The sequence below is a fragment of the Palaemon carinicauda genome, chromosome 8 (assembly GCF_036898095.1).
Source record: "Palaemon carinicauda isolate YSFRI2023 chromosome 8, ASM3689809v2, whole genome shotgun sequence".
Classification (NCBI taxonomy): Eukaryota; Metazoa; Arthropoda; class Malacostraca; order Decapoda; family Palaemonidae; genus Palaemon; species Palaemon carinicauda.
In genome coordinates this window covers 85,973,699-85,995,041 of record NC_090732.1, presented here as the reverse complement: position 1 = coordinate 85,995,041, position 21,343 = coordinate 85,973,699, and the positions used below count along the sequence as shown (strand labels likewise).

General features: G+C 41.3%; 1 protein-coding gene across 1 annotated transcript in view; it reads right to left on the bottom strand.

The window, feature by feature from the left end:
- The window catches only part of LOC137645792 (mitochondrial amidoxime reducing component 2-like), a 331,716-nt gene that overhangs the window by 113,128 nt on the left and 197,245 nt on the right, over positions 1 to 21,343 (bottom strand). The window contains exon 5 of the mRNA XM_068378732.1: positions 50 to 218. Coding sequence (XP_068234833.1) covers positions 50 to 218 — 169 coding nt within the window. The remainder of the gene's footprint in view (positions 1 to 49; positions 219 to 21,343) is intronic.

Here is a 21,343-nt window from a genome sequence, read left to right as displayed (position 1 = left end):
ATTTATAAATTTCTGGTATCTGATACCTACAAAACAATAGTGATCTTACATTATCATTCTTCTTCGTTAGGGGAAACTTGCCAACAAAACTATCTGTTGTCCTAGGAGATGGAATATCTGAATGGTACAATAAATGAGCTTTCTTTCCCAAAACTTTCTCAAGCCATCCTGAAGCAGATTCTCCACAATCTAAGCCAGGTGCAATATCTCCAAAAATGCTGAAAATTTTCAAAAGTTATATAGATTGCTAAGTAACAGGTTTTAGAATGGAAAGAAACCAAACTGATGGATTGAATAACACTTACAAAAATTAGATATAATTCCTTCTGCATATTCTAATTAAGTGAAAAATTATTTTTTAAAAAGTAATTTAAGTTTTTCATAGCCATACAACCCTGATTCCTTGAATTGGGGAGATTACTTCGAGCAAGCTGGAATCAGTCATTGAAATGGGTAATAAGCTGCTATCTGACTGAAGAGGGTGCGGGGTGAGAATCCCCTGCCCCTCCCAGTTAGCTCATCACTCACTTTTGGTACTTTGGCGCAGAACTTAGAATGGTGGTTTGAGAAGGAAAGTTATGTTAAAGGCCTCAGGTTTGTATGGCTAGGAAAAATACAAATTACTTTTAAAATGTGTTAGTTGACCCTACACAGCATACAAACCATCATACTTTAATTAGGGAGACTCATTGTTTGGAGGGTTGGAAGTTCCTTGGAACCAAACCTGGAAGATCATGCAATTTCTCTGAAAGTCTTCCAGGCTTGTTCTGTGGAAAAGTGAGGCACGGACACTAACAAACCCTATCTGTTTACCATAAGGATGATAAACTGAAAGGCCCTGGGCCATACAATAAATTGTACTGTACCATACAAAAAGAAATCCTACACCCGAAGGGGATGTCAGTAAGACTCAAAGACCAGGTACTGTATATGCATAATGGGTTGGTATTACATTCACTATACCCTGACTTGCATGGGGGATCTGGAGATATACTTCTTTGGTTATAAGGAATGGTGCTTTGAAGTGTAATTCACCAGCATCTGGTGCGACCAGCTTGTAACACCTCGACTGCTGACCGCCAAGAAAGCAACAGAAGAATGAAGAAGAACCAGTTTTACAACCTTTCATACCCAACTTAAGTCAAAACGTTACAAAGCAAGAATGGGGGGCAATACCCCGAACTTCGTGAGTCTTGGTCCTGGCTGGTGTCTCGACTCTCTCATTAGCCGAGACCTAAGCTCTACAGATCATCTCACGAAGCCAGAAAGAAACCATGTTCCTTGACACCTATTTCTTGGACCTGCGAGTGCTAACAAAAAGTCTCCTACACTTAGGCCTGAGGTGTCAAGTCCTTTTCAGATAGCTCTACAGAGCCCTCATGGGATACAAAAGCATCTCGTCTTCATTACCACCTAATGTCTCACAGAGAAGGGGGATGGCAGATTCAAACCTGGGGTCATGCGCCGCCAGATTCTGAGTCTTGGCCACAAAGTCTGGCACAAAACTGAAGAAGACCTTCCATCCATGAGCGTGGGTGACTACATAAGATAGACCATGGAACTCGTTCACTGTTTTCGCCGATGCTAAGGCTAGCATAAGAACAATCTTGAGGGTCAGATCCTATCTGACAACCTCCTCAAAGGTTTGAACGGGGTACGCATCAGAGCACTGAGGACCAAGGTCACATCCCACACTGGGGGTCTGAAATCTTGGGGTGGCCAAGACTGCTCAAGTTTCCTCAATAGTACAGACAACTGCGAGAGGGCAGATAAACCATACCCAAGGCTGAGCGGTAGCCTATGATGGCCATGACTGAGAAATGCTTGGCATAAAAAGACAAGGAAATTTGCAAGCTTTGTTAAAGACACTACGACCGTAGAGATACCTCTCCTATAAACCAATCTCAGAAGATGGCCCACTTAGCCTGGTAAACATCTGTAGAGGACCTCCAGAGATCTCCATACATCTCCTGTGCAGTGTCTCACAAAAAGCCTTTCGCTTGGAGGAGATGCTGGATAATCTCCACCTATGAAGGGCTAACAACTCCACAGACTAGTGGTACTTCTGCATGTGCAACTGACAGAAAAGTTCGCCCAGGGTAGCTCTCTCGGGATCTCGACCAGATGACCAAGTAGATCGGGATACCACTTTGTGTGTGGCCACCTGATCACGTTAATTACTGGCTGTATCAGGCTAAATGAGGTAAAGGCGTACAGGTCCAAGTAATCTCATGTGTGTTGGAAGACATCTTCGAACACTGTCAATGTGTCCGGAACAGGAAAGCAGAAGACAGGGAGTTTCCTGTTCAACCATGTGGCAAACAGGCTGATCTCCTGAGAGCTCCACTGGGCATGAAGCCTTTCTACCACTTAAGGATGTAGGGACCACTCCATTCCTACAACCTGTCCTTGATGGCTGAATGTGTCCAATAGTACATTCCTCTTTCCTTGGATGTACCCTGCTGACAACTCTGACGTGAAATGCCACCCAGATGTGCATCCGCTTTGTCAACCATGATGTAAACCACTACGGTGGCACTGTCGCTCATCAGCACTACTGAGTGCCTCCTCAAAAATTCTTGGAATGTTTGCAAGCCTCCAAAGGTTGCTTGTATTTCAAGGACATTAATGGGCAGATGCCTCTCCTCCTTCGACTGTACCCCAGAGGAAACCAGGTTGTCAAGGTGTACTCCCCACCCCTCCTTTGATGCATTCAAGAATAGATGCAAATCTGGAAGTGAGAAGTTGAGTAGGAGTCCTTTGGTGAGGTTGTTTTCATCAAGCCACCAGGTCAGACAACACAAAAGCGATCTCTGGTGGAGTTGCCCATAGGGAACAAGCTTCTCCAAGAAGGACAGATGGCTGAGAAGACGCTGCCATTGCCAATCTGGAACAACTGTCTTGGAAAGAAAGGGTCATGCAACCTCCCTGAGCTTGATAATGCGACTGTCCGTGGGGAAGACACTTGCAGCTGTCAAGTCTATGAGCATGCCCAGGTATTTCAACTTCTCCTTGGGCATGAGACTCAATTTCTCCCAGTTTACCACAATCTCCAGATCATGGCTAAATGCAAGAATCCAATCTTGATCCAGAAACAACTGCCAGAAGCAACTGCCAGGAACAACCAACCATCGAGATACATCAGCAGACGTATACCTTGCGAGTGCCCAAGCGGCGGCTACCATGATGAAGAACCGAGTGAACCCATGAGGAGTTGTACCAGTCTTGAACTGGTACACTATATTGTACCGTAAAGTAAATGTCCATCAGATCTAGCTAAAGCATGAAGTCTCACTCTCTCATGGAAGACAGCGCAGACCGCACTGTTTCCATCCTGAACTTTGAGATGTAAAAACTTGTTCAGTGTAGAGAGGTTGATGCCGGTCTCGAGTCCCCTGTCACCTTTTCCACAAGGAAGAGTCGATTACTGTATAGAAGCCCAGAGATCTGTCTTGAACGACTTTGAGTGTCTTGTTCCCCAACATCGCTTCCACCTCTAACCACAAAGCAAGGGCTCTCATCGATGTTGGGTGCTTCATTTGGAACTCAATCGGATCAGGAGAGAGGGAAGGGCAGTGGTCCAGAAAGAGTAGCAAGCAGCTTCCTCGAAGGAAATTCACTACCCAAGACTCAGCCCCATGTCTCTGCCACGTTGCCCAGTGGAGACACACATTCTACTACTCTCAGTAGTGGGAGAGGGGGAACACCAATGTCAGCATTTACTTCTACCTCCCTTCTTCCCACCTCCACCCTTCCTGAAAGGAGCAGGCTGAGGTGGTCAAAAAGGCTAAGAATACCCAGGCTCTTTTCAAGAAGAGGTCATGGACATTGGGGAACAGGCAGGCACATAGTCTTTTCTTGATCTCGAACCTGCAAGTCGATCCATGGCCACTGGTCCCTTCGAAGAGCCAGTATCCCTGGAGGCAACAGCTCAGTGGATCAGTTAGTCCTGCAAAGCAGTCCTCCATGACTTCACCGGCGCCTGCGCACAACACTCCGGCACGAGAGACGTGGCACTCGGCACAGACGAGATCCTCAACGTTGACACCACTTCAGAGCTAATCTGTTTTGAGAAGCAGGAGACTGCAGGGCCCCGCCTCTTTAAAACCTAGTTAGCCCAAAGATATGCTGTCTGGTGGGTCAGAAAGGTGAATACCTTCCTCCAAGGACACACAAAATTCTTGTGCTTCTCCAAAGCCTCCAGTGTTGATAACCTCTATTACTTTGCAAAGAACATCACTGTATCCGACCACTGGTCAAGCCAGTAGACAGCACAGAAAGGGGCCAAGGACGAAGCCTCAATAGCTGCCAACTCAGAAGCTGAGAAAGATGTACCTTCTGCTTTGATTCTCTCCAGCAGGAGGATGCCCTAATCAGAGAGATAACTGAGGAGTCTACCTGCAGAGGCGCAAACACAGTATTCTCCGGCTTATAGAACCTCCGCTGCCTAGAGACTCGGGGAGGTAGGATCTTGTTTGACCTACCGGAACCGAGAGAATTCTCAGATCTACAATTCTGATTATTTACCCGCTTCAATGCCAGGGCAACTCCAATGAGGTCTTTTACCCTTGAAGGGCTTCAAAGTGTCAATTAATTACTGAAATTCTTCCCAAAGGTGGAGTCACGGCCACCTCCCCAAGTCCATTGCACTCATGAATGTGAGCAAGGACCTTCACAAAGAAACTCTCCGACTCACGGTAGTCAGGCTTCATGGGTTTCTGACCACAATCCGAATCCCAGAGACATCCTGCCCCTGTGCACCCTTGTCCTCTGTCACAGGCGACAAAGAGGCAGCATGCTCCAGAAAATCTAATCCGCCCCGTATTACGACCACTTCGTCCCAAGGACAGAACCGTGTATATACTGTAGTCAGGGCCCGACAAAAGCACAGGGAACCTACGGCAACGTGAGGAGATCTTCTGGTACACAACTCGCTGGCACATGGCGAGGTACACTGTGCCTCTGGCAGCATGGGTCGGGGTAGAGAGTCAACCACAGACCAATACATGGACTGCCACCCCTCATTTTTTGTCTACTAAGGCAGACATGCAGTTTAATATAAGAGTAAAAAGTTCAGTGGGGACCCCCTGCCCAGCCCTGGTTATCAGGCTAACTGATGTGGCCAGGATCCACACAATGGCTCTGGGGAGCGCGACATCAGGTCCGGAAGACCATGGCTCGGGGCCGTGGCCCCCGCCCCTATAAGTATCATTCACCATGTTGTGGATAACCCTGTCCCTGCACCTAGGGTTGGCCTTCTTGGATTTCTTCAACATTTTCCTCCTTTTTTTTTCTCTTCTTCAGCTGTAAAAAAGTCAGAGTCAGAGTCAGAGGAGGAGCAAAACACTGGTGCAAAGCCATACTGAATATTGAAGTTGGAAAGTGGGTAAAGGAGTTGAACAGCCATTCACTTGAAGCTTCCCTAGAAGTTACTTTAATGAAACTGATAAGAACTGTTGCCAACCAATATTTTGACAGTCATACTATTTATATATTTTAGAATTTTACTTTTAATTGATGATTAACTTACTTTGTGTTGAATTTCTCTTGACTCATTTGATTTACACAAAATTCTTAACACTGTAATCCTAAATGTTGAATCTTGTCTAAATTTCTTCTACTGTGCCATATATTATGCTCAGTAATACATCTGACAACAATTTTTCTTACAATTTACATACAAATAAATATTGAAAAAATATAAACTACTGATATTGGGGGGGGGGGGGTATGCTGTGGATAAGACATCTTACACGTGGCTAAATGACTGGCACCAGTGATCCCAGCGCAATATTGACTAGTGCTAAAACAGCTATGCCAGATTGGCAGTGCCAAAGCAGCTTGTTATATTCAACTATTATATACAACGTAGATTATGCAAATTTACTAAAAAAGACTACCAAATAATATCAAAACAATAACAGAAAATGAAAATGATAGCCAGCAAACAGGAAATATAACTTTAAGATTTAACGTAAGTATTTACAGCATTATAATTATTATCATTATCATTAATAGCCAAGCTACAACCCTAGTTGGAAAAGCAAGATGCTATAAGCCCACGGGCTCCAATAGGGAAAATAGCCCCGTGAGGAAAGGAAATTAACGGATTTTGAGCGAAGCGAAAAATCTATTTTTGGGTGAGATAGCCATCTCGTCCTGATGGAAGGTTCCTATAGGTAGCTTTCTAAGGGATATTTGGCTACAGTGATATCCCCAGAGAATTAACCTTTAGGTCTCCATAATTCTAACTCCTGGCACGAATATCCTTAAAATTTCTCTTAAGGATATTGCATATATCAGGGGACATATATCTTGATACGACACATAGCAATCTTCACCCCAAATAGCGTTTTCGCTTCGAGGGGGAAGAGTGGCAAAAATAGAAGGGGAACAGTTATCAAGGTTACCCTTCCTCCTATACTACTATTGAGTATCTAGATGGCGCTGTATCCAAGATGGCGCTCATTCCTTGTAGCATTGAGCATGGTGCTACAGATATAGTAATTTCGGGAGGGATCCTGCCAAGGCCTTTCCTATAGAAGTGGAGGACGGATCAATCAGGACGACATGGCTATCTCACCCAAAAATAGATTTTTCGCTTCGCTCAAAATTCGTTTTTTGGGCTCAAGCCATGTCGTCCAGATGGAAGTTTACCAGAGAATTACTAGAAAGTACTGTATCTGTGGATTTTCATAGGTGCCTTAACCTTGGGACATTTTTTTCTATGGTCATCCGGACCATTGAGACAAATGACGTTACCATTATCCGTCATTACCACTAATCATAGACAATGTTAATGCTTCCTGCCCCCTGCAGGGAAGAGTCATACTAGACAGTAGAAAAGGGGTCTCAAGGTTTGCATATATTGTATGAACAAACATAAGTATCCACTAGATATACAAAAGGTCTCACGGTTTGTATATATTGTCGGAACAACTAAGTGTCAACTATATCCATTGTTTGTAAGCATACAATAATATGAGGTTTACTTAAATAAATAAGTAAGAGAACTCTGGCATATTAATGTGCTAATTGCAGGGCGAAATAAGACGCAATTACACTCTTAATAGACATTTATTTAGAATAAATGACCAAATGGAATAACAAGTACAACGAGTGTAACATATTACGGGAATTATACGTACAACATATACAGAAAATATTTTTCTCCCTGAAAGGAAAGAAATGATGAGTGGCACTCTAAAGATGAAAATTTTAATAAATTTTCCCAATATAATTTCTGTAAATGTTGTATACTATGAACACTGTGTACTATGTACACACGGCACAAGTGTTATCTGTATAATTCCCCACCTGAGATTTCGAAGTCTTAGTGTCACCATGGTGACACTCACTTAAAAGGTATCGCACTGGAAGTGTCAACATCTTTTCACCCTAATTGATAGTCCCAATCAATTAACTGTTCATCGCAGCACTAGACGACAGGTTTTAGTACACTACCCGCCGCCACCACATAATGCTTCAGTTCGTGGACTTTGCGTAGCGTTTGTAAAACACTCTGGATGACTTCCATCCAGTATATGAGTGAAGACACTAAAACTCCATATACTGAAAAAATTTCAGTGATGAAGCAATTTTTCTCGTATCATGACCTGCGGGTGTACTGCCAGGATCCGCTCTGTGAATGAAGTAGGTGAGTTTCGCCCTCAGTTTTTTAGCCTTAAGTTTGATCCTAAAGTTTGTCCTTTGAAGAGCTTTCCTCCCCTGAATTCTGAAGTTCTACAAAGATAGACGTTTAGACACTCTACTGGACACAGAGAGACATCTTCCTTCAGAGGGCAGATTCTCCAGGGACCCCATCTCTTAGTGGGTAGCTTGTTCTTGGCGAGAAAGGGTGGATCAGGAAAGAGATTCACTTCTCCCACTTCTGTAAACTGAATGTGGCCCTCATTTCTTAATAGGGCTACTATTTCACTAACTCTACCCCCTGAAGCTATAGCGAACAGGAAAATAACCTTCTGGGTTAGATCCTTGAGAGAACAATCTTCATTGTTCACATTATTATTATTATTATTATTATTATTATTATTATTATTATTATTATTATTATTATTAGCCAAGCTACAACCCTAGTTGGAAAAGCAAGATGCTATAAGCCCAAGGGCTCCAACAGGGAAAAATAGCCCAGTGAGGAAAGGAAATAAGGAAATAAATAAATGATGAGAATAAATTAACAATATATCATTCTAATAAACAGTAACAGCGTCAAAAAAGATATGTCCTATATAAACTATAAACGTCAAAAACAGATATGTCATATATAAACTATAAAAAGACAAGTCAGCCTGGTCAACATAAAAACATTTGCAACTTTGAACTTTTGAAGCTCCATCAATTCAACTATCCGATTAGGAAGATCATTCCATAACTTGGTAACAGCTGGAATAAAATCCTAGAATACTGTGTAGTATTGAGCCTCATGATGGAAAAGGCCTGACTATCAGAATTAACTGCCTGCCTAGTATTACGAACAGGATGGAATTGTCCAGGAAGATCTGAATGTAAAGGATGGTCAGAGTTATGAAAAATCTTATGCAACATGCATTATGAACTAATTGAACGACGGTGCCAGAGATTAATATCTAGATCAGGAATAAGAAATTTAATAGACCGTAAGTTTCTGTCCAGCAAATTAAGATGAGAATCAGCAGCTGAAGACCAGAACAAGGTAGAATGAAAGAATTAAAACACTTCTTCAGAACAGATTAATCACCGAAAATCTTGTAAGACTTTCTCAATAAGCCAATTTTTTGTGCAACTGAAAAAGACAGACCAAATGTGTTTCTCAAAAGTAAATTTGCTGTCGAGAATCACACCTAAAATTTTAAAAGAGTCATACAATGTTAAAGAAACATTATTAATACTGAGAACCGGATGTTGAGGAGCCACCGTCCTTGACCTACTTACAATCATACTCTGAGTTTTCTTAGGATTCAACTTCATACCCCATAATTTGCACCATGCACTAATTTTAGCTAAATCTCTATTTAGGGATTCACCAACCCCAGATCTACATTCAGGGGATGGAATTGATGCAAAGAGAGTAGCATCATCTGCATATGCAACAAGCTTGATTTCTAGGCCAAACCACATGTCATGTGTATATAGTATGAAAAGTAATGGGCCAAGAACACTACCCTGTGGAACACCGGATATCACATTCCTATACTCACTATGGTGCCCATGAACAACAACTCTTTGAGATCTATTACTTAAAAAATCAATAATAATGCTAAGAAACGACCCACTCACTCCCAACTGTTTAAGTTTAAAAACAAGGGCCTCATGATTAACACGGTCAAAGGCAGCACTAAAATCAAGGCCAATCATACGAACTTCCTGACCACAATCAAGGGATTTCTGTACAGCATTGGAGATTGTAAGAAGGGCATCACATGCTCCAAGGCCTTTACGAAAACCAAATTGCAAACTAAGGAATGGATGATTACCTTCAGCAAACCTATTAAGACGTTTTGCCCGAAGACGTTCAAAAACTTTAAATAATATGGGAGTTATGGAAATTGGGCGGTAATCAGTGGGACTTGAGCTACCACAAACACATTTAAATAGAGGAGCAACATTACCAATTCTCTAACAAGTGCTAAAAGCTCCTCTTCTTGCTAACTTGCGCAAAATAACAGATAAAGTTGGAGCTAAAAAATCTGCTGTCTTTATAAAAAACAAAGGAAAAATACCATTTGGGTCTACACCTCCGTAAGCATCAAGGTCCATCAACAGAGCTGTAATTTCACGAGATTGAAAAGCTAAACTAGTTAGTTTATCCTCAGGAAAACAAGAATGAGGAAGTTCAAGTTTTTCATTACTCTGTTTACTGTCAAAAACATCAGCCAAAAGGGTTACCTTTTCCTTTGGACAGTGAGTGACTGAGCCATATGGTTTAAGTAAAGGAGGAACTGTTGCATCTACACCAAAGAGTGCAGATTTAAGGGTAGATCACCATTTATGTTCCTAAGTTGTACCAGAAAGGGTTTCTTTTATGGTTAAATTGTACTCCTTCTCAGTTGAGGCATAAACTCTCTGAGCAAAAGCTCGAAGCTGAGTATAGTTGTTCCAGGTCAAATCTGATCTGTTACCCTTCCAAAGATGATAGGCCTCCTGCTTCTCCAAATAAGCACGTCTACAATCATCATTGAACCACGGTTTGTCCTTCATTCGGTACCTTATCACACGAGAAGGGATACGCCTATCAATTATGTTGACTAGATTCCCATTCAAAGGGACAACAGGATCTACACTACAGTACTATATAATTGTGACCAATTCAAGCACAAAATATCATGCAAAATCCCATTCCAGTCTGCTTGGGATTTCATATAAATTTTACAAGAGTATGATATATCAGGGACAGGCTGCTCAGTCTTCACTACTAATGAAATCAAGGCATGAACAGATGTCCCGACTGGAGAACCAACCTTACTAGTTATAACGCCAGGGTAGTCAGTGTATACGAGGTCCAAGCAATTACCAGACCTGTGAGTAGCTTCATTTATGATTTGCTCACAGCCTGATTCAGAGGCAAAGTCTAAAGCTCTTAAGCCATGGCGATCGGTAGGACATTGTCCAAAGACCATGAAGTGGGCTTCGGAGGAGCTGCAGGCCTAAGTCTAGCGCATGCCTTTGGGATCTTGTTAAAGATTTCGTTCGTCAGGTCCACTTGAAAGGTGTATAGAAGAGGTCTAGTCAGGGCTGACTTGCACGTAGTTATTGTGTTGGCTACCAGACCTTGTTTATGAAGGTGGATAAAGAAGGACAGACAGAAGTCTATCGAAATTTTTTTGGTCCTTTTGCTTTAACAAAAGCAACCCACTTTTTCCAAGACGATTCATATTGTCTTCTAGTTAACTTAGACTTGTATTCTTCTAAGAAGTCTACACTGCCTTTTGAGATCCCAAATCTTTTCTTAACTGCTAGGGCGAGAAAATCATGAGATGAAGGTTTTGGGTTCTCTGTGATGAAGCAAAGACAGTTGACTTCTGAACCCGTTGAGATATTACTGGGTTCGGTACAAAGACCAGCCTCAGCCTCAGTTCCATCATTAGAGGGAACCAGTTGCTCTTGGGCCACTTGGGGGCCACTAGAGCTGCCGTTGTCTGGAAGGATCTCAGCTTGCTGAGGACCTTCAGCAGGAGATTGAATGGAAGGAACAGGAAATTCTGGGTCCATTTGTTCCAAACTAGTGACATGGCGTCAGTTATCTCCTCTATAGGGTCCTCGTATGGGGCTACATATTAAGTTAGTTTCTTGATGTCGCTCATCGCGAAGAGGTCGATCTGCAGTTCCGGGACTTATTCCAAGATGGAAGAGAATGAGTCTGCGTCTGTGGACCATTCTGACTCTATCGGCTTGAGCCTGAACAGAGCATCTGCTGTCACATTGCGGATATTTTGTAAATGAACTGCTGATAGGTGCCATCTCCCAAGACAAAGGATGGATAATATCACATGGATTATATGGGACGATCTCGAGCCTTGTCGGTTCACACATCTCACTATCACTTCGCTGTCCAAGATCAGCCGGATGAGGACTGATCTGTGAGGGGAAAGTTTTCCCAACGTCAAGAAGACTGCCATGGCTTCCAAAACATTGATGAGAAAGGCCTTGAACAGAGATGACCAAGTCCCTTGGACTTTCCTTTGATGGGAGTGAACTCCCCATTCTTCCGTCGAGGTATCCATGTGGATGGTCATCGACGGCAGAGGTGGTTGCAAGGGCACAGTCCTCATTAGGCTCTTGGCCTTCGACCATGGGTTGAGAAATTATCGAAGTAAGGCCGGTATCGGTTATTTTAGATCTCATCGAGCGTTTGATGCATATCTTCTCTAGACTCCTGACGCATCTTTCAGCTGTGCTCTTGGCACTGGGTCTGTTACTGCTGCGAACTGGAAAGAGTACTCTTTCCTGTTGGAGTCTTGAAATCCTGTCGGATTACAGTAGTCTCTTGACAGACCTTGCGATCTCCCTCCTCTTCCCTGAGGGAATGGAGAGACGATGTGCCCTCAGGTTCCAATGGTTTTCCAGCCATTGAAACCCTTGAGCTGGAGACTTCTTGAAGTTGATTTTGCATCCCAGTTGTTCCAGGAACTGGGTTACTTCTTTGGATGCTTGCAGACAAGCCGTTTCGGATGCTGCCCGCACCAGCCAGTCGTCCAGGTACTCTGTTACCTGAACAGCTTCTAAGCGTAGTTGTTGAATGACTGCATCTGTAAGTTTCATGAAGATACTTGGGACTATGATTATTCCGAAGGGTATGGCTCTTAGAAAATACTTTATCTTTTGTAACTTGAATCCTGGGTAGGAGGAGAGGGGGCGACTGACTAGAAGGTGCCAATAGGCATCTGTTAGGTCTATCGAGGCTGTGAACACCCCTTTATGTAACAGGGTCCTTATGTGTTGAAGGATTAACATCCTGAACTTGCCGTTTTTTATAAACTTGTTGAGTGGCGATAAGTCCAGAAGTTTTTCTGAGTCCTTCTTGGGAACACAAACAGCCTTCGCTGGAATTTGATGGACTTTGCTTTCCTTATAACCTGTATGCTCAAGAGCTATGGGTATATTTTTCTAATAAGGGGTTGTAGTGTTGGAAGAATTGAGGAAATGATGGTGGAGACTTGTTCCGTTTACATCCTAGTCCAATCTTGATTAGGCCGTGGGCCCAAGGATTGATGGTCCAACGATCCTGAAATTGTTGGAGCCTCCATCCTACCGGAAGTATCTCCTTACTTCGATTGAACGGAGGATTTACCTCCTAGACCGCCTACTTGGGGCACGGCGGTCATAGTAACTGTGGGATGTTGTTGAGCAGGCCGAGAGGAAAGTCCAGACTTCTTCGTCTTCCTTTTAGGTTGGGGACCCACATCCGGGGAAGACTTCCTCTTTGAAGAGATGCCCCACTTCTGGATAAGGTTCCTATTCTCCGTGATGGCTTTCTCGACTACCTCTTTGACTACTTCGTTCGGAAAGAGGTCTTTACCCCAGATGTTAGAAGAGATCAGCTTCTTGGGTTCCTGTTTCACTGTTGCAGCAGCAAACACGAACTCTCTACAGGCTCTCCTAGCCTTCATAAAATCATACAAGTCCTTTACTAGAGTGGCCATATGCATTTTGGCCAGGACCATGAGCATGTCAGGGGTACTTTGTTGGCTTGCACACATCTCTATGCAGTTTTGTAGGGATAAAGAGGGCGCAAGTCTCTCCTTCGTCTCTTGTTCCTTGCACAAGAGAAACTCAGAAAGTTAAGGGAGATTCTCGCTAAACAGTCGTCGAGCGATGTCCGCGTCCAGTTTCCCTACTGAGAAGGTTAGGTGGACTTCCTTCCATTCCTTCTCCTGCATGGGCAAGGCTAACGACAGAGGCCTGCACTCCTCTAGTGCAAGGCATGGTTTGCCTGCTTCCACTGCCTTGGCAACAGATTTAAATGACTTCAACGTAAAGGGGAAGGCTATTGAAGCAGGAGCAAGAAAGGTAGGGTGTTTCTTGCTCAAGGCGGACACTTTCGCCACCAAATAGCCCACCTTTCTCAGGCTACTTGACAAGAGAGCCTGTGCCTTATCGTGGTCGAAAACCATGACCTCCTTCAGTTCCGTCTCCTCTTTTGACATTGGTTCATGCTTCAGTCGAATGAAGCCATCAGGGTAAGCGTTAAAGCTTGGCCAAAACTGGATTTTGTCTAAAGGGACAGCACCCATCTTCTCTGGGATGTAGAGTTTGCCGTTCAAAATCGGCATAGACTCCGCATACCTCCAGGCATTGGTTTTGGAGCAGGTTGGGAGGTCTTGGCCTCTGGGTCGCTTGTATGACCCTCGGGAGGCGACAAGTGAAGCTTCATGGAGCTCTCTCTTGAATTTCGCTTCCTTTGCTTCGCCTCGTTTGCGTATGTTCTCCATTAAATCCGTAAGATGGGCCATGCCTGGCTCATGTTGTCCAATGGAGGGGTAGAAAGTGAAGACGTCGAGGGTAACATCTCCGGTGCCGGCACAGACAGAAGGAACTCCGACTCGACATCAACATCGGGCAGCGACCTGTCACTGAAACAATTAAGAGCGAAAATCACCTACTTCATTCGCAGAGCGGATCCCGACAGTACACCCGCCGGTCTCGATCCTAGAAAAGTTGCATCGTCTCTGAATTTCTTTCAGAGTATGGACTTCGAAAGCCTTGAAAGCTTCACAGGCTGGAAGTCCTCGCGTGTTCACTTCAAACATTATGCGAAACAAGTGCATGAAGTCAAACATTTTGTGGTAGCCGCAGGTAGTGTTATGAAACCTGCACCTAACTCTGCATAGAACAGTGAGTTACTTGGGACTCTAACTCTTCGGGTGCCTATGTTGACCCTCGAGCGATACATAGTGATGTTGAAAACACTTAGTGCTTTCTTATAACTGTTCTTATCCCAGGTGAAATGTCATAGTTGTCACACAAGTGCCGCATGCCTAGAGCATGATGTGTTTTAATTAAAGACTAACGTTCCTCGAGAACGAGTGCCTACTATTAAATTTGAAATTCCCTTTCAGATTCAAGAGCAAGTCTTTATTACTATGTACATTATAATTACTGTAAATTAACTTTACTTATTGCTGCAATTCATTTAATTTCTGCAACTGTGAAATAAAATTTCTATTTTATTACTTGTGCATCTTAATCCGCTCCTACTTACTATGAAATACATGCCTGTCATAGTTTTATTATCCCCTTTCCTTATGGTTCATGGAGATTTTAAGGTCCTAACCCTTATTTTATATTCACTCTTACAACGTAATATTCCAATACGAATACTTACTCTTCATACCCTGGAGACGAAACCAACCTTCTCAGCACACAGTGTCCAACCACCACTTGTCTGACTTCCAGAATGTTCCGATACGAATGCCAACCATTCAGTCTCGTCTCCAAGTTCTTCAGGTTCTTCTAACAAGGTGAATAGCCCTTCAATAACCACTTTGATGTCGGCATGGCCCGTGGGAACTTCACTGCCAAGGGGGCAGGAAGATTCTTCCCTACGGTTCTTTATTAAGATTACTATGCTATTTTGTTCAAAGCCCTTGGCACTTACCAATAGGGGAAAATCTACCACGATACATTGATTCTCTGGTATTCTTCCATCAGGACGCCATGGCTTGAGCCCAAAAAACGGATTTTGAGCGAAGCGAAAAATCTATTTTTGGGTGAGATAGCCATGGCGTTCTGATGGACCCTCCCTGCTACTTCATCCAGTTTTTAGGTCCCACCCTGCTCTGCTGTATCATGGTGATCGGCAAGCAACTGGCTTCAGGATGAAGACGGACGTGACGTCATTTAAGCAATGGCGCCCGTTTGTTTACGTCTCGAGTACCAAAAGTAGCCACGGATGAGATTAGCTATGGAACGGCTCCCAGCTATTCTCCGCCTTTACACACCGAAGCATTAACTCTGTTCGGGGTGTAGATAGCTATGTGGCGCGTTAATACATGCGTCCCCTGTTGATATACGATGTCTTAAAAGGGAAACCTTTAGGATACTCGCTCCAGAAGTTAGAATTCTGTGATAACCTGTGGTTAAATTCTCTGGGAATATCTTAGTAGTTATTTACCCAAGGAAGCTACCAAAAAGGAACCTTCCATCAGGACGCCATGGCTATCTCACCCAAAAATAGATTTTTCGCTTCGCTCAAAATCCGTTTAGTTTCATGTATGTGTTTTTGGTAGTTTTGGTGTGCCGTGAGTATTTGGTAGATCTTGTGGGTCGTTTCTTAGCATTGTTATTGATTTTTTAAGTAATAGAAACTAAACCCAGTTATAATACTATTAAATTCTACAAATACTATAAACGAGAAGCAAATAAAAATGTATACATATAAATATCAACAGAAAGAATACTCAAAACGAAAGAAATACAGGTGTAGCCATAACAATCAAAATCCCCATCAAACACAAGCTAAATAATTCAGACATGCTAACAGTACAGATACAAAACACAACGGCCCAATAAACATTAGCATACCAATCCTCCCAAACACAGATATTTCTCCGCTCATACACAGCAACATTTCCACATACATAATAGGAGATCTAAATGCAAGACATCCCTTTATAAGTCACCCAGACACAAATACAATAGGAAATGCATTAAATCAACACATACACAATAGTCTTCTAATACACATTGGATAAACAATACGCCAGCAAACCTGACATCATACTTAAAAACAATAGAGCACAGGAGCAAGACATAGACCTAAACAACAATGAAACCACAAAAGAAAACACAATAAACTTAGCAATATACAAATGGATGTCGGACATCTCAGAAACAATAGAAACAGTCTCTCTAAGAAAAAGAATGTATCATATCATAAACACACCCCAGAGAGCGATTGCTTGAAACTACTCACCCAACAATTAAATTACCTACAAACAAACACACATAGATGGATAAGGATAACATACACACTAATAACAATAATCTAACAGATTAAACAGAGAAAACTGGAACAACACCATAATAAAACTAGGGCAAACATACAAATACCCAGAGATATTCTAGGAAAAAATACAAAGATTAGTGGGGAAACCAAAGATAGAAATACCATTCATAATCAACAGTAATGGTGAAAAAGTAGAAGACATGGAAGACAAAATTAAATTACTAACCGGAACATGGGAGAGCATATTCGATATTACTGATCAAGAAAATGCAAATTTCGATAGGAACACAAACAAAAGTCCTACTTCCAAGAAAATAGGGAACGGATAAACTCCTATCAAAATTCAGATCTACAAAGACTGGATGAGAACAACTACTTAACAGCTGACATTAAAATACATCAGACAATGAAAGCAGTGAAAGCCTTTAAACACAGAGCACTAAGTAAAAGTGGCATAAACAAGTTAATGCTATCAAAACTACCAATGGTGGCATGGAGAAGACTCCGAAAAATATAAAACCTAACAATAGAATATTACCCAATACCAAACATAAAAGGAATTCTCATACTTCCCCCAAACCAGGGAAAGACCTAAAACAACCAGAAAACAGAAGACCAATCACACTGCTGGACGTGCCGGGAAAAGTGTTTGAAAAAATCATAAACACAAAAAGAAAGTAACAATAAATTATACAAACACCAACATGGTTTAAGGACCAAGAGAAGCACTGAAACATCTCTCGTGGCAATTTACGAAACAATAGCCATGAACCAACTAAATATTAAACACTAATGCAATATCATCTGCAGAGATATCTCCAAGGCATTTGATAAAGTAAGGTACCACGGCCTCTAATATAAAATACTCCAATTGGAACTACCAATAATAATGGAAAAACTCCTCTCAAGCTACATAAACAACAGAACTGTCAGAATACGTAGGAGAGAAAGGAAACTGGGTGAAACAATAGATATAGCTAGTGGGGTGTCTCAGGGGGCGTACTATCCCCAACTCTCTTTATCATCTACAGTACACAGCAGACATGCCAACCACCCCTGAATATGCCATAAACTATGCCCAATGCAGATGACATCACACAAGTAATAATGCATCCTTCAAATTCCAAAAGATCTTTTAAAATGAAAACCGAAAGAGAGAGCAAAAGAATAAACGATTATGAAATAAAGTGGAAAATAAAAACAAACAGCAATAAATTCCAACTCTTATCAGTATCAAAAAGTAAAACAGCACCTATAAGAGTAAACAATATAAATATTCCTTTTAACAACGAAGTTAAAATCCTTGGTCTCTATCAAAAGAACTGGCATAAACTGCCATACTGAACAAAAACTGCAACTGGCAAAACACAGAAAAGGAGCATTAAAACGTTTCAAACTATTGGATAAAAGCATAAGAATAAATCTTTACAAAAGCCTGAAAAGACCTCTATTCGAGTATCTAACAGCACCAGAAAACCCTAGAAAATTCCAAAATGGAAACAAGAAACATTCATGGGCAAAACTATAATACTAATAGTAATAATAATACATAAATGAGAACAGCGAAACACTCAATAACATATACAATCTTGAACCAGTTAATGTCAGGTACCACAGAAGGGTCACACAAGCCTGGTTAAGATTCAAAATCATTTACACAGAACTTACAACAAAGAGTGAGGAAATAACAGACATAAAACGAGCATTCCGGGTGGAGAAGGATAGCTCCTTTCATTAGTCGGGACGAAGAAAATACAGAGTATTAAAATATAACAAAAAGTAAATAAACACAAACTATATCTAATGAAGCCCAGGAAAAGCAATAATCGTGAAAACACAAGTCTCTTGGAAGCTGGCAAGAGATATCACCTCCTGGTAGTCCACAAGGCATGATGTTGGCAAAAAAAAAAAAAAAAAAAATATGGTCTGCCCTAATCTTCTCGCCTTCCACTGTACTTCATTCTAACACTTTTCCCTCCAATCCCTCCAAAATCATTATTCCCAACCTCCCCTTCCCCACCTATCCTATCCCCTTATACTGTAGCTGTACTATACTGTAATGTAAGTAAATTCTTACGACGAAGTAGGTCTTGAGTTGACTTCACAAACTATGCAGCGAAGGGCAGATGGCGTTGCTTAGTTTCACATATAGTAGGTTGATGTGTAGAAACAGTTTCTGACGTTAACAAGCGAGCTTTTGAACTCCTACACCTTCTTCAAGATTTTATATTGTTGCAAGACCAATAACAAATTGCAGGTCACTGTGGATATAGATGAAATGGCTCCACTCACGAGTAGTGTTTGATCAGGTCTCCCCCCCCCCCCCCCCCTCGACACCTGTACTTTATGTACGGGGAACCAACACTCCCGAATGTTCCTGACAGACGAGAAGCATTACGCAACATGACACCATGTAATGGACCCATTCTCAAATAATCTTGTACCGGATAGCTCACGCGCGTTAGACAGCTGGAGCCAAAGTAGAATCTAAAACTCTTGTAGAAGAACACTGCGATATTTTCGCATTAATGCATAAACATACATGAAAAAAAAAATAAACCCTTTTCACAAGTTTTGTATAACAATATACATAAATTTAACGTACATATAACAAACTGCGCACGATCATTTCCTTGTCTTCTGTGCAATACTGGATATTGAAAGATGTGCATCAGAAGATCATAAGTCATTGAAAAAGCAAAACTAAACACTAGAGAACAAATGTTTATTCTCAGCATAGGCATTCAATCATTTTGCCTGCAGACAATCAAAAACTTTAGGCAGTAGGCCTATAGGAAATAATTTTAAAAATAAAATTAATTATTTAGGTTTTATAGATTTATATACACTGCAAAACAGATTTCTCACCAATCCTCAACCGCCCAGAGTTTTCAAAGTATAATTTCAAGACTCTACATTTGGTGGACATGCAGAACCCTCACCGGTCACATATCGAAACCTCTTTGAGAGGAGGAATGAAAAAAATAATAAGGTAACTTCACTCTTATATAATATCTAGCTTAGAAACTTGATAAAATTGAAATTAATGTACCTAAACAGTACAGTATAAGCCCACTAGGATAGTAACAGCCTGTCATTCACTGACTCTTGGCTGAAGCTAAAGATAAAATATACAGTATAGTTAAGTCCAACCCCTAAAAGAAATCTTATCTAAATAGTCTTGGCGCCACCTAGAGGGCTACTGCGGCACATGAATTTGGGCGAAGAATATGAAAATAATTGTCCAATGTGCTGTTTGAAAATGTTCAGTCTCCTATCTAAACTGCAGTTAAAACCGTGGAAGGACTCCATGAAAAAACTTATTGAGATGAGAAACACCCAGAACTGACCTTCAATACCCTGAATCTTTTGGAACTAGATACAGGTGACGATAAAAGCCTGGAGAAGGAATTAGAACTTCTATAGCTCCCTTTTGATAGTTATGCAAATATTTCTTTTTTGCAAAATTTTTCTCTTTTGGATTGTCAAGGTATGAAAGATAGGACTTTAATAAGATGGACAATGAAGGTTTGCACATGAAAGGCAACTGGTACCCCTACCTTACCAATACTAGCACCAAAAGGTCTGGCTGAGGCAGACTCCAATCATGATGGAAAGGAAAAAGTCTGCCCATACTTTTAAGAAATCTGTTTTCGTTAATTGTTAAATTTGTCACCCTTCCCCTTGTCGGCTGTAGCACTTTTACTCGGACAAAACATTGATTTTTTTTTCAATGAAAAAATCTATTAGAGCCCTTAGGCCTACCTCTGCCCCTATGCTGCTCATGAGAAGGGGGTTAATACCAAGTAGAGGGAAGATTGGACTGGTACGAGGTAGATGTTTAATATTTCACACAATCGACATGTTCAATAAATTTTGATAAACTAACTTTATTGAAAAGATGCTCATGATAAATGCCAATATCCTCATTGATTTTTAAGGTAATTTATATTTTTCTTTAGCTACACAAATCTAGGTAAAAGAGGACAACGGCTTTAGCGGAAATGGAACAATCATTGAATCATTAACAAGGTAGGTGCAGTAGTTAACATGAGAAAGGTGGGGGGGGGGAGCCACCAGCCTGCCCAATTGCCCCTTTTGACCTTTGGCCTAAGGACTGAGAGGGATGGTTAAAGAGGATGTACAACTTTAAGGGGCACAGCTCAGCCCCATTAAAACAATGTTATTTTGAGGTTACAGTATTTCAAACTCCTATTACTGCTTGTCTTTAGATCAAATTATTTCGTTTTAAACCATTTGAAAGAGAATTCTTTGCTCTGAAAGTTATACATTGGAAATTTTCTTACCTTTCTTAATTTCTTTAAATATACTATTTTATCAATGTACAGTATATAAGTCATTATTAAAGCTGACCATTTTTTTCATATGGATATTTTTGTGATTTGCGAGTTAGAAAAATTACAAATTACTTTAAATATTTTGGATTTGTTCCTATACGGGTAAAAATCTTTGATCCTTTAATTAGAAGACTTACTCTTGATGAGAGGAAGTCTTCTAACCCCTGATAGGGAGGTTCTTTTCTTTCCTGGACATGTCATCCTTTCTGGTTTTACGAATAATATCTTGAAAGGAGGATTATTAAGAATGTTTTTCTAAGAGCTTAAAATTATCAATTTATTATGATTTGTAATAGCATTCAGTTTTATTATTATTTTTACCATTACTATATGATCTTATAATAAGAACATTCAGTCTTTTAAATATAAGTAACTAAAACAAATTGTGAATGACAATGAATTTAGTGTACCGAATGCCAAAAACTAATGAATTCAAGGTACATCAAACGCGTTTTGTGTTTTAGTGTGACGTCATGAAATTGAATGATTCTAGTTAAATTTGAAAGACTAGAAGAAAGGCGTGGCGTTATAGGGGAATTGA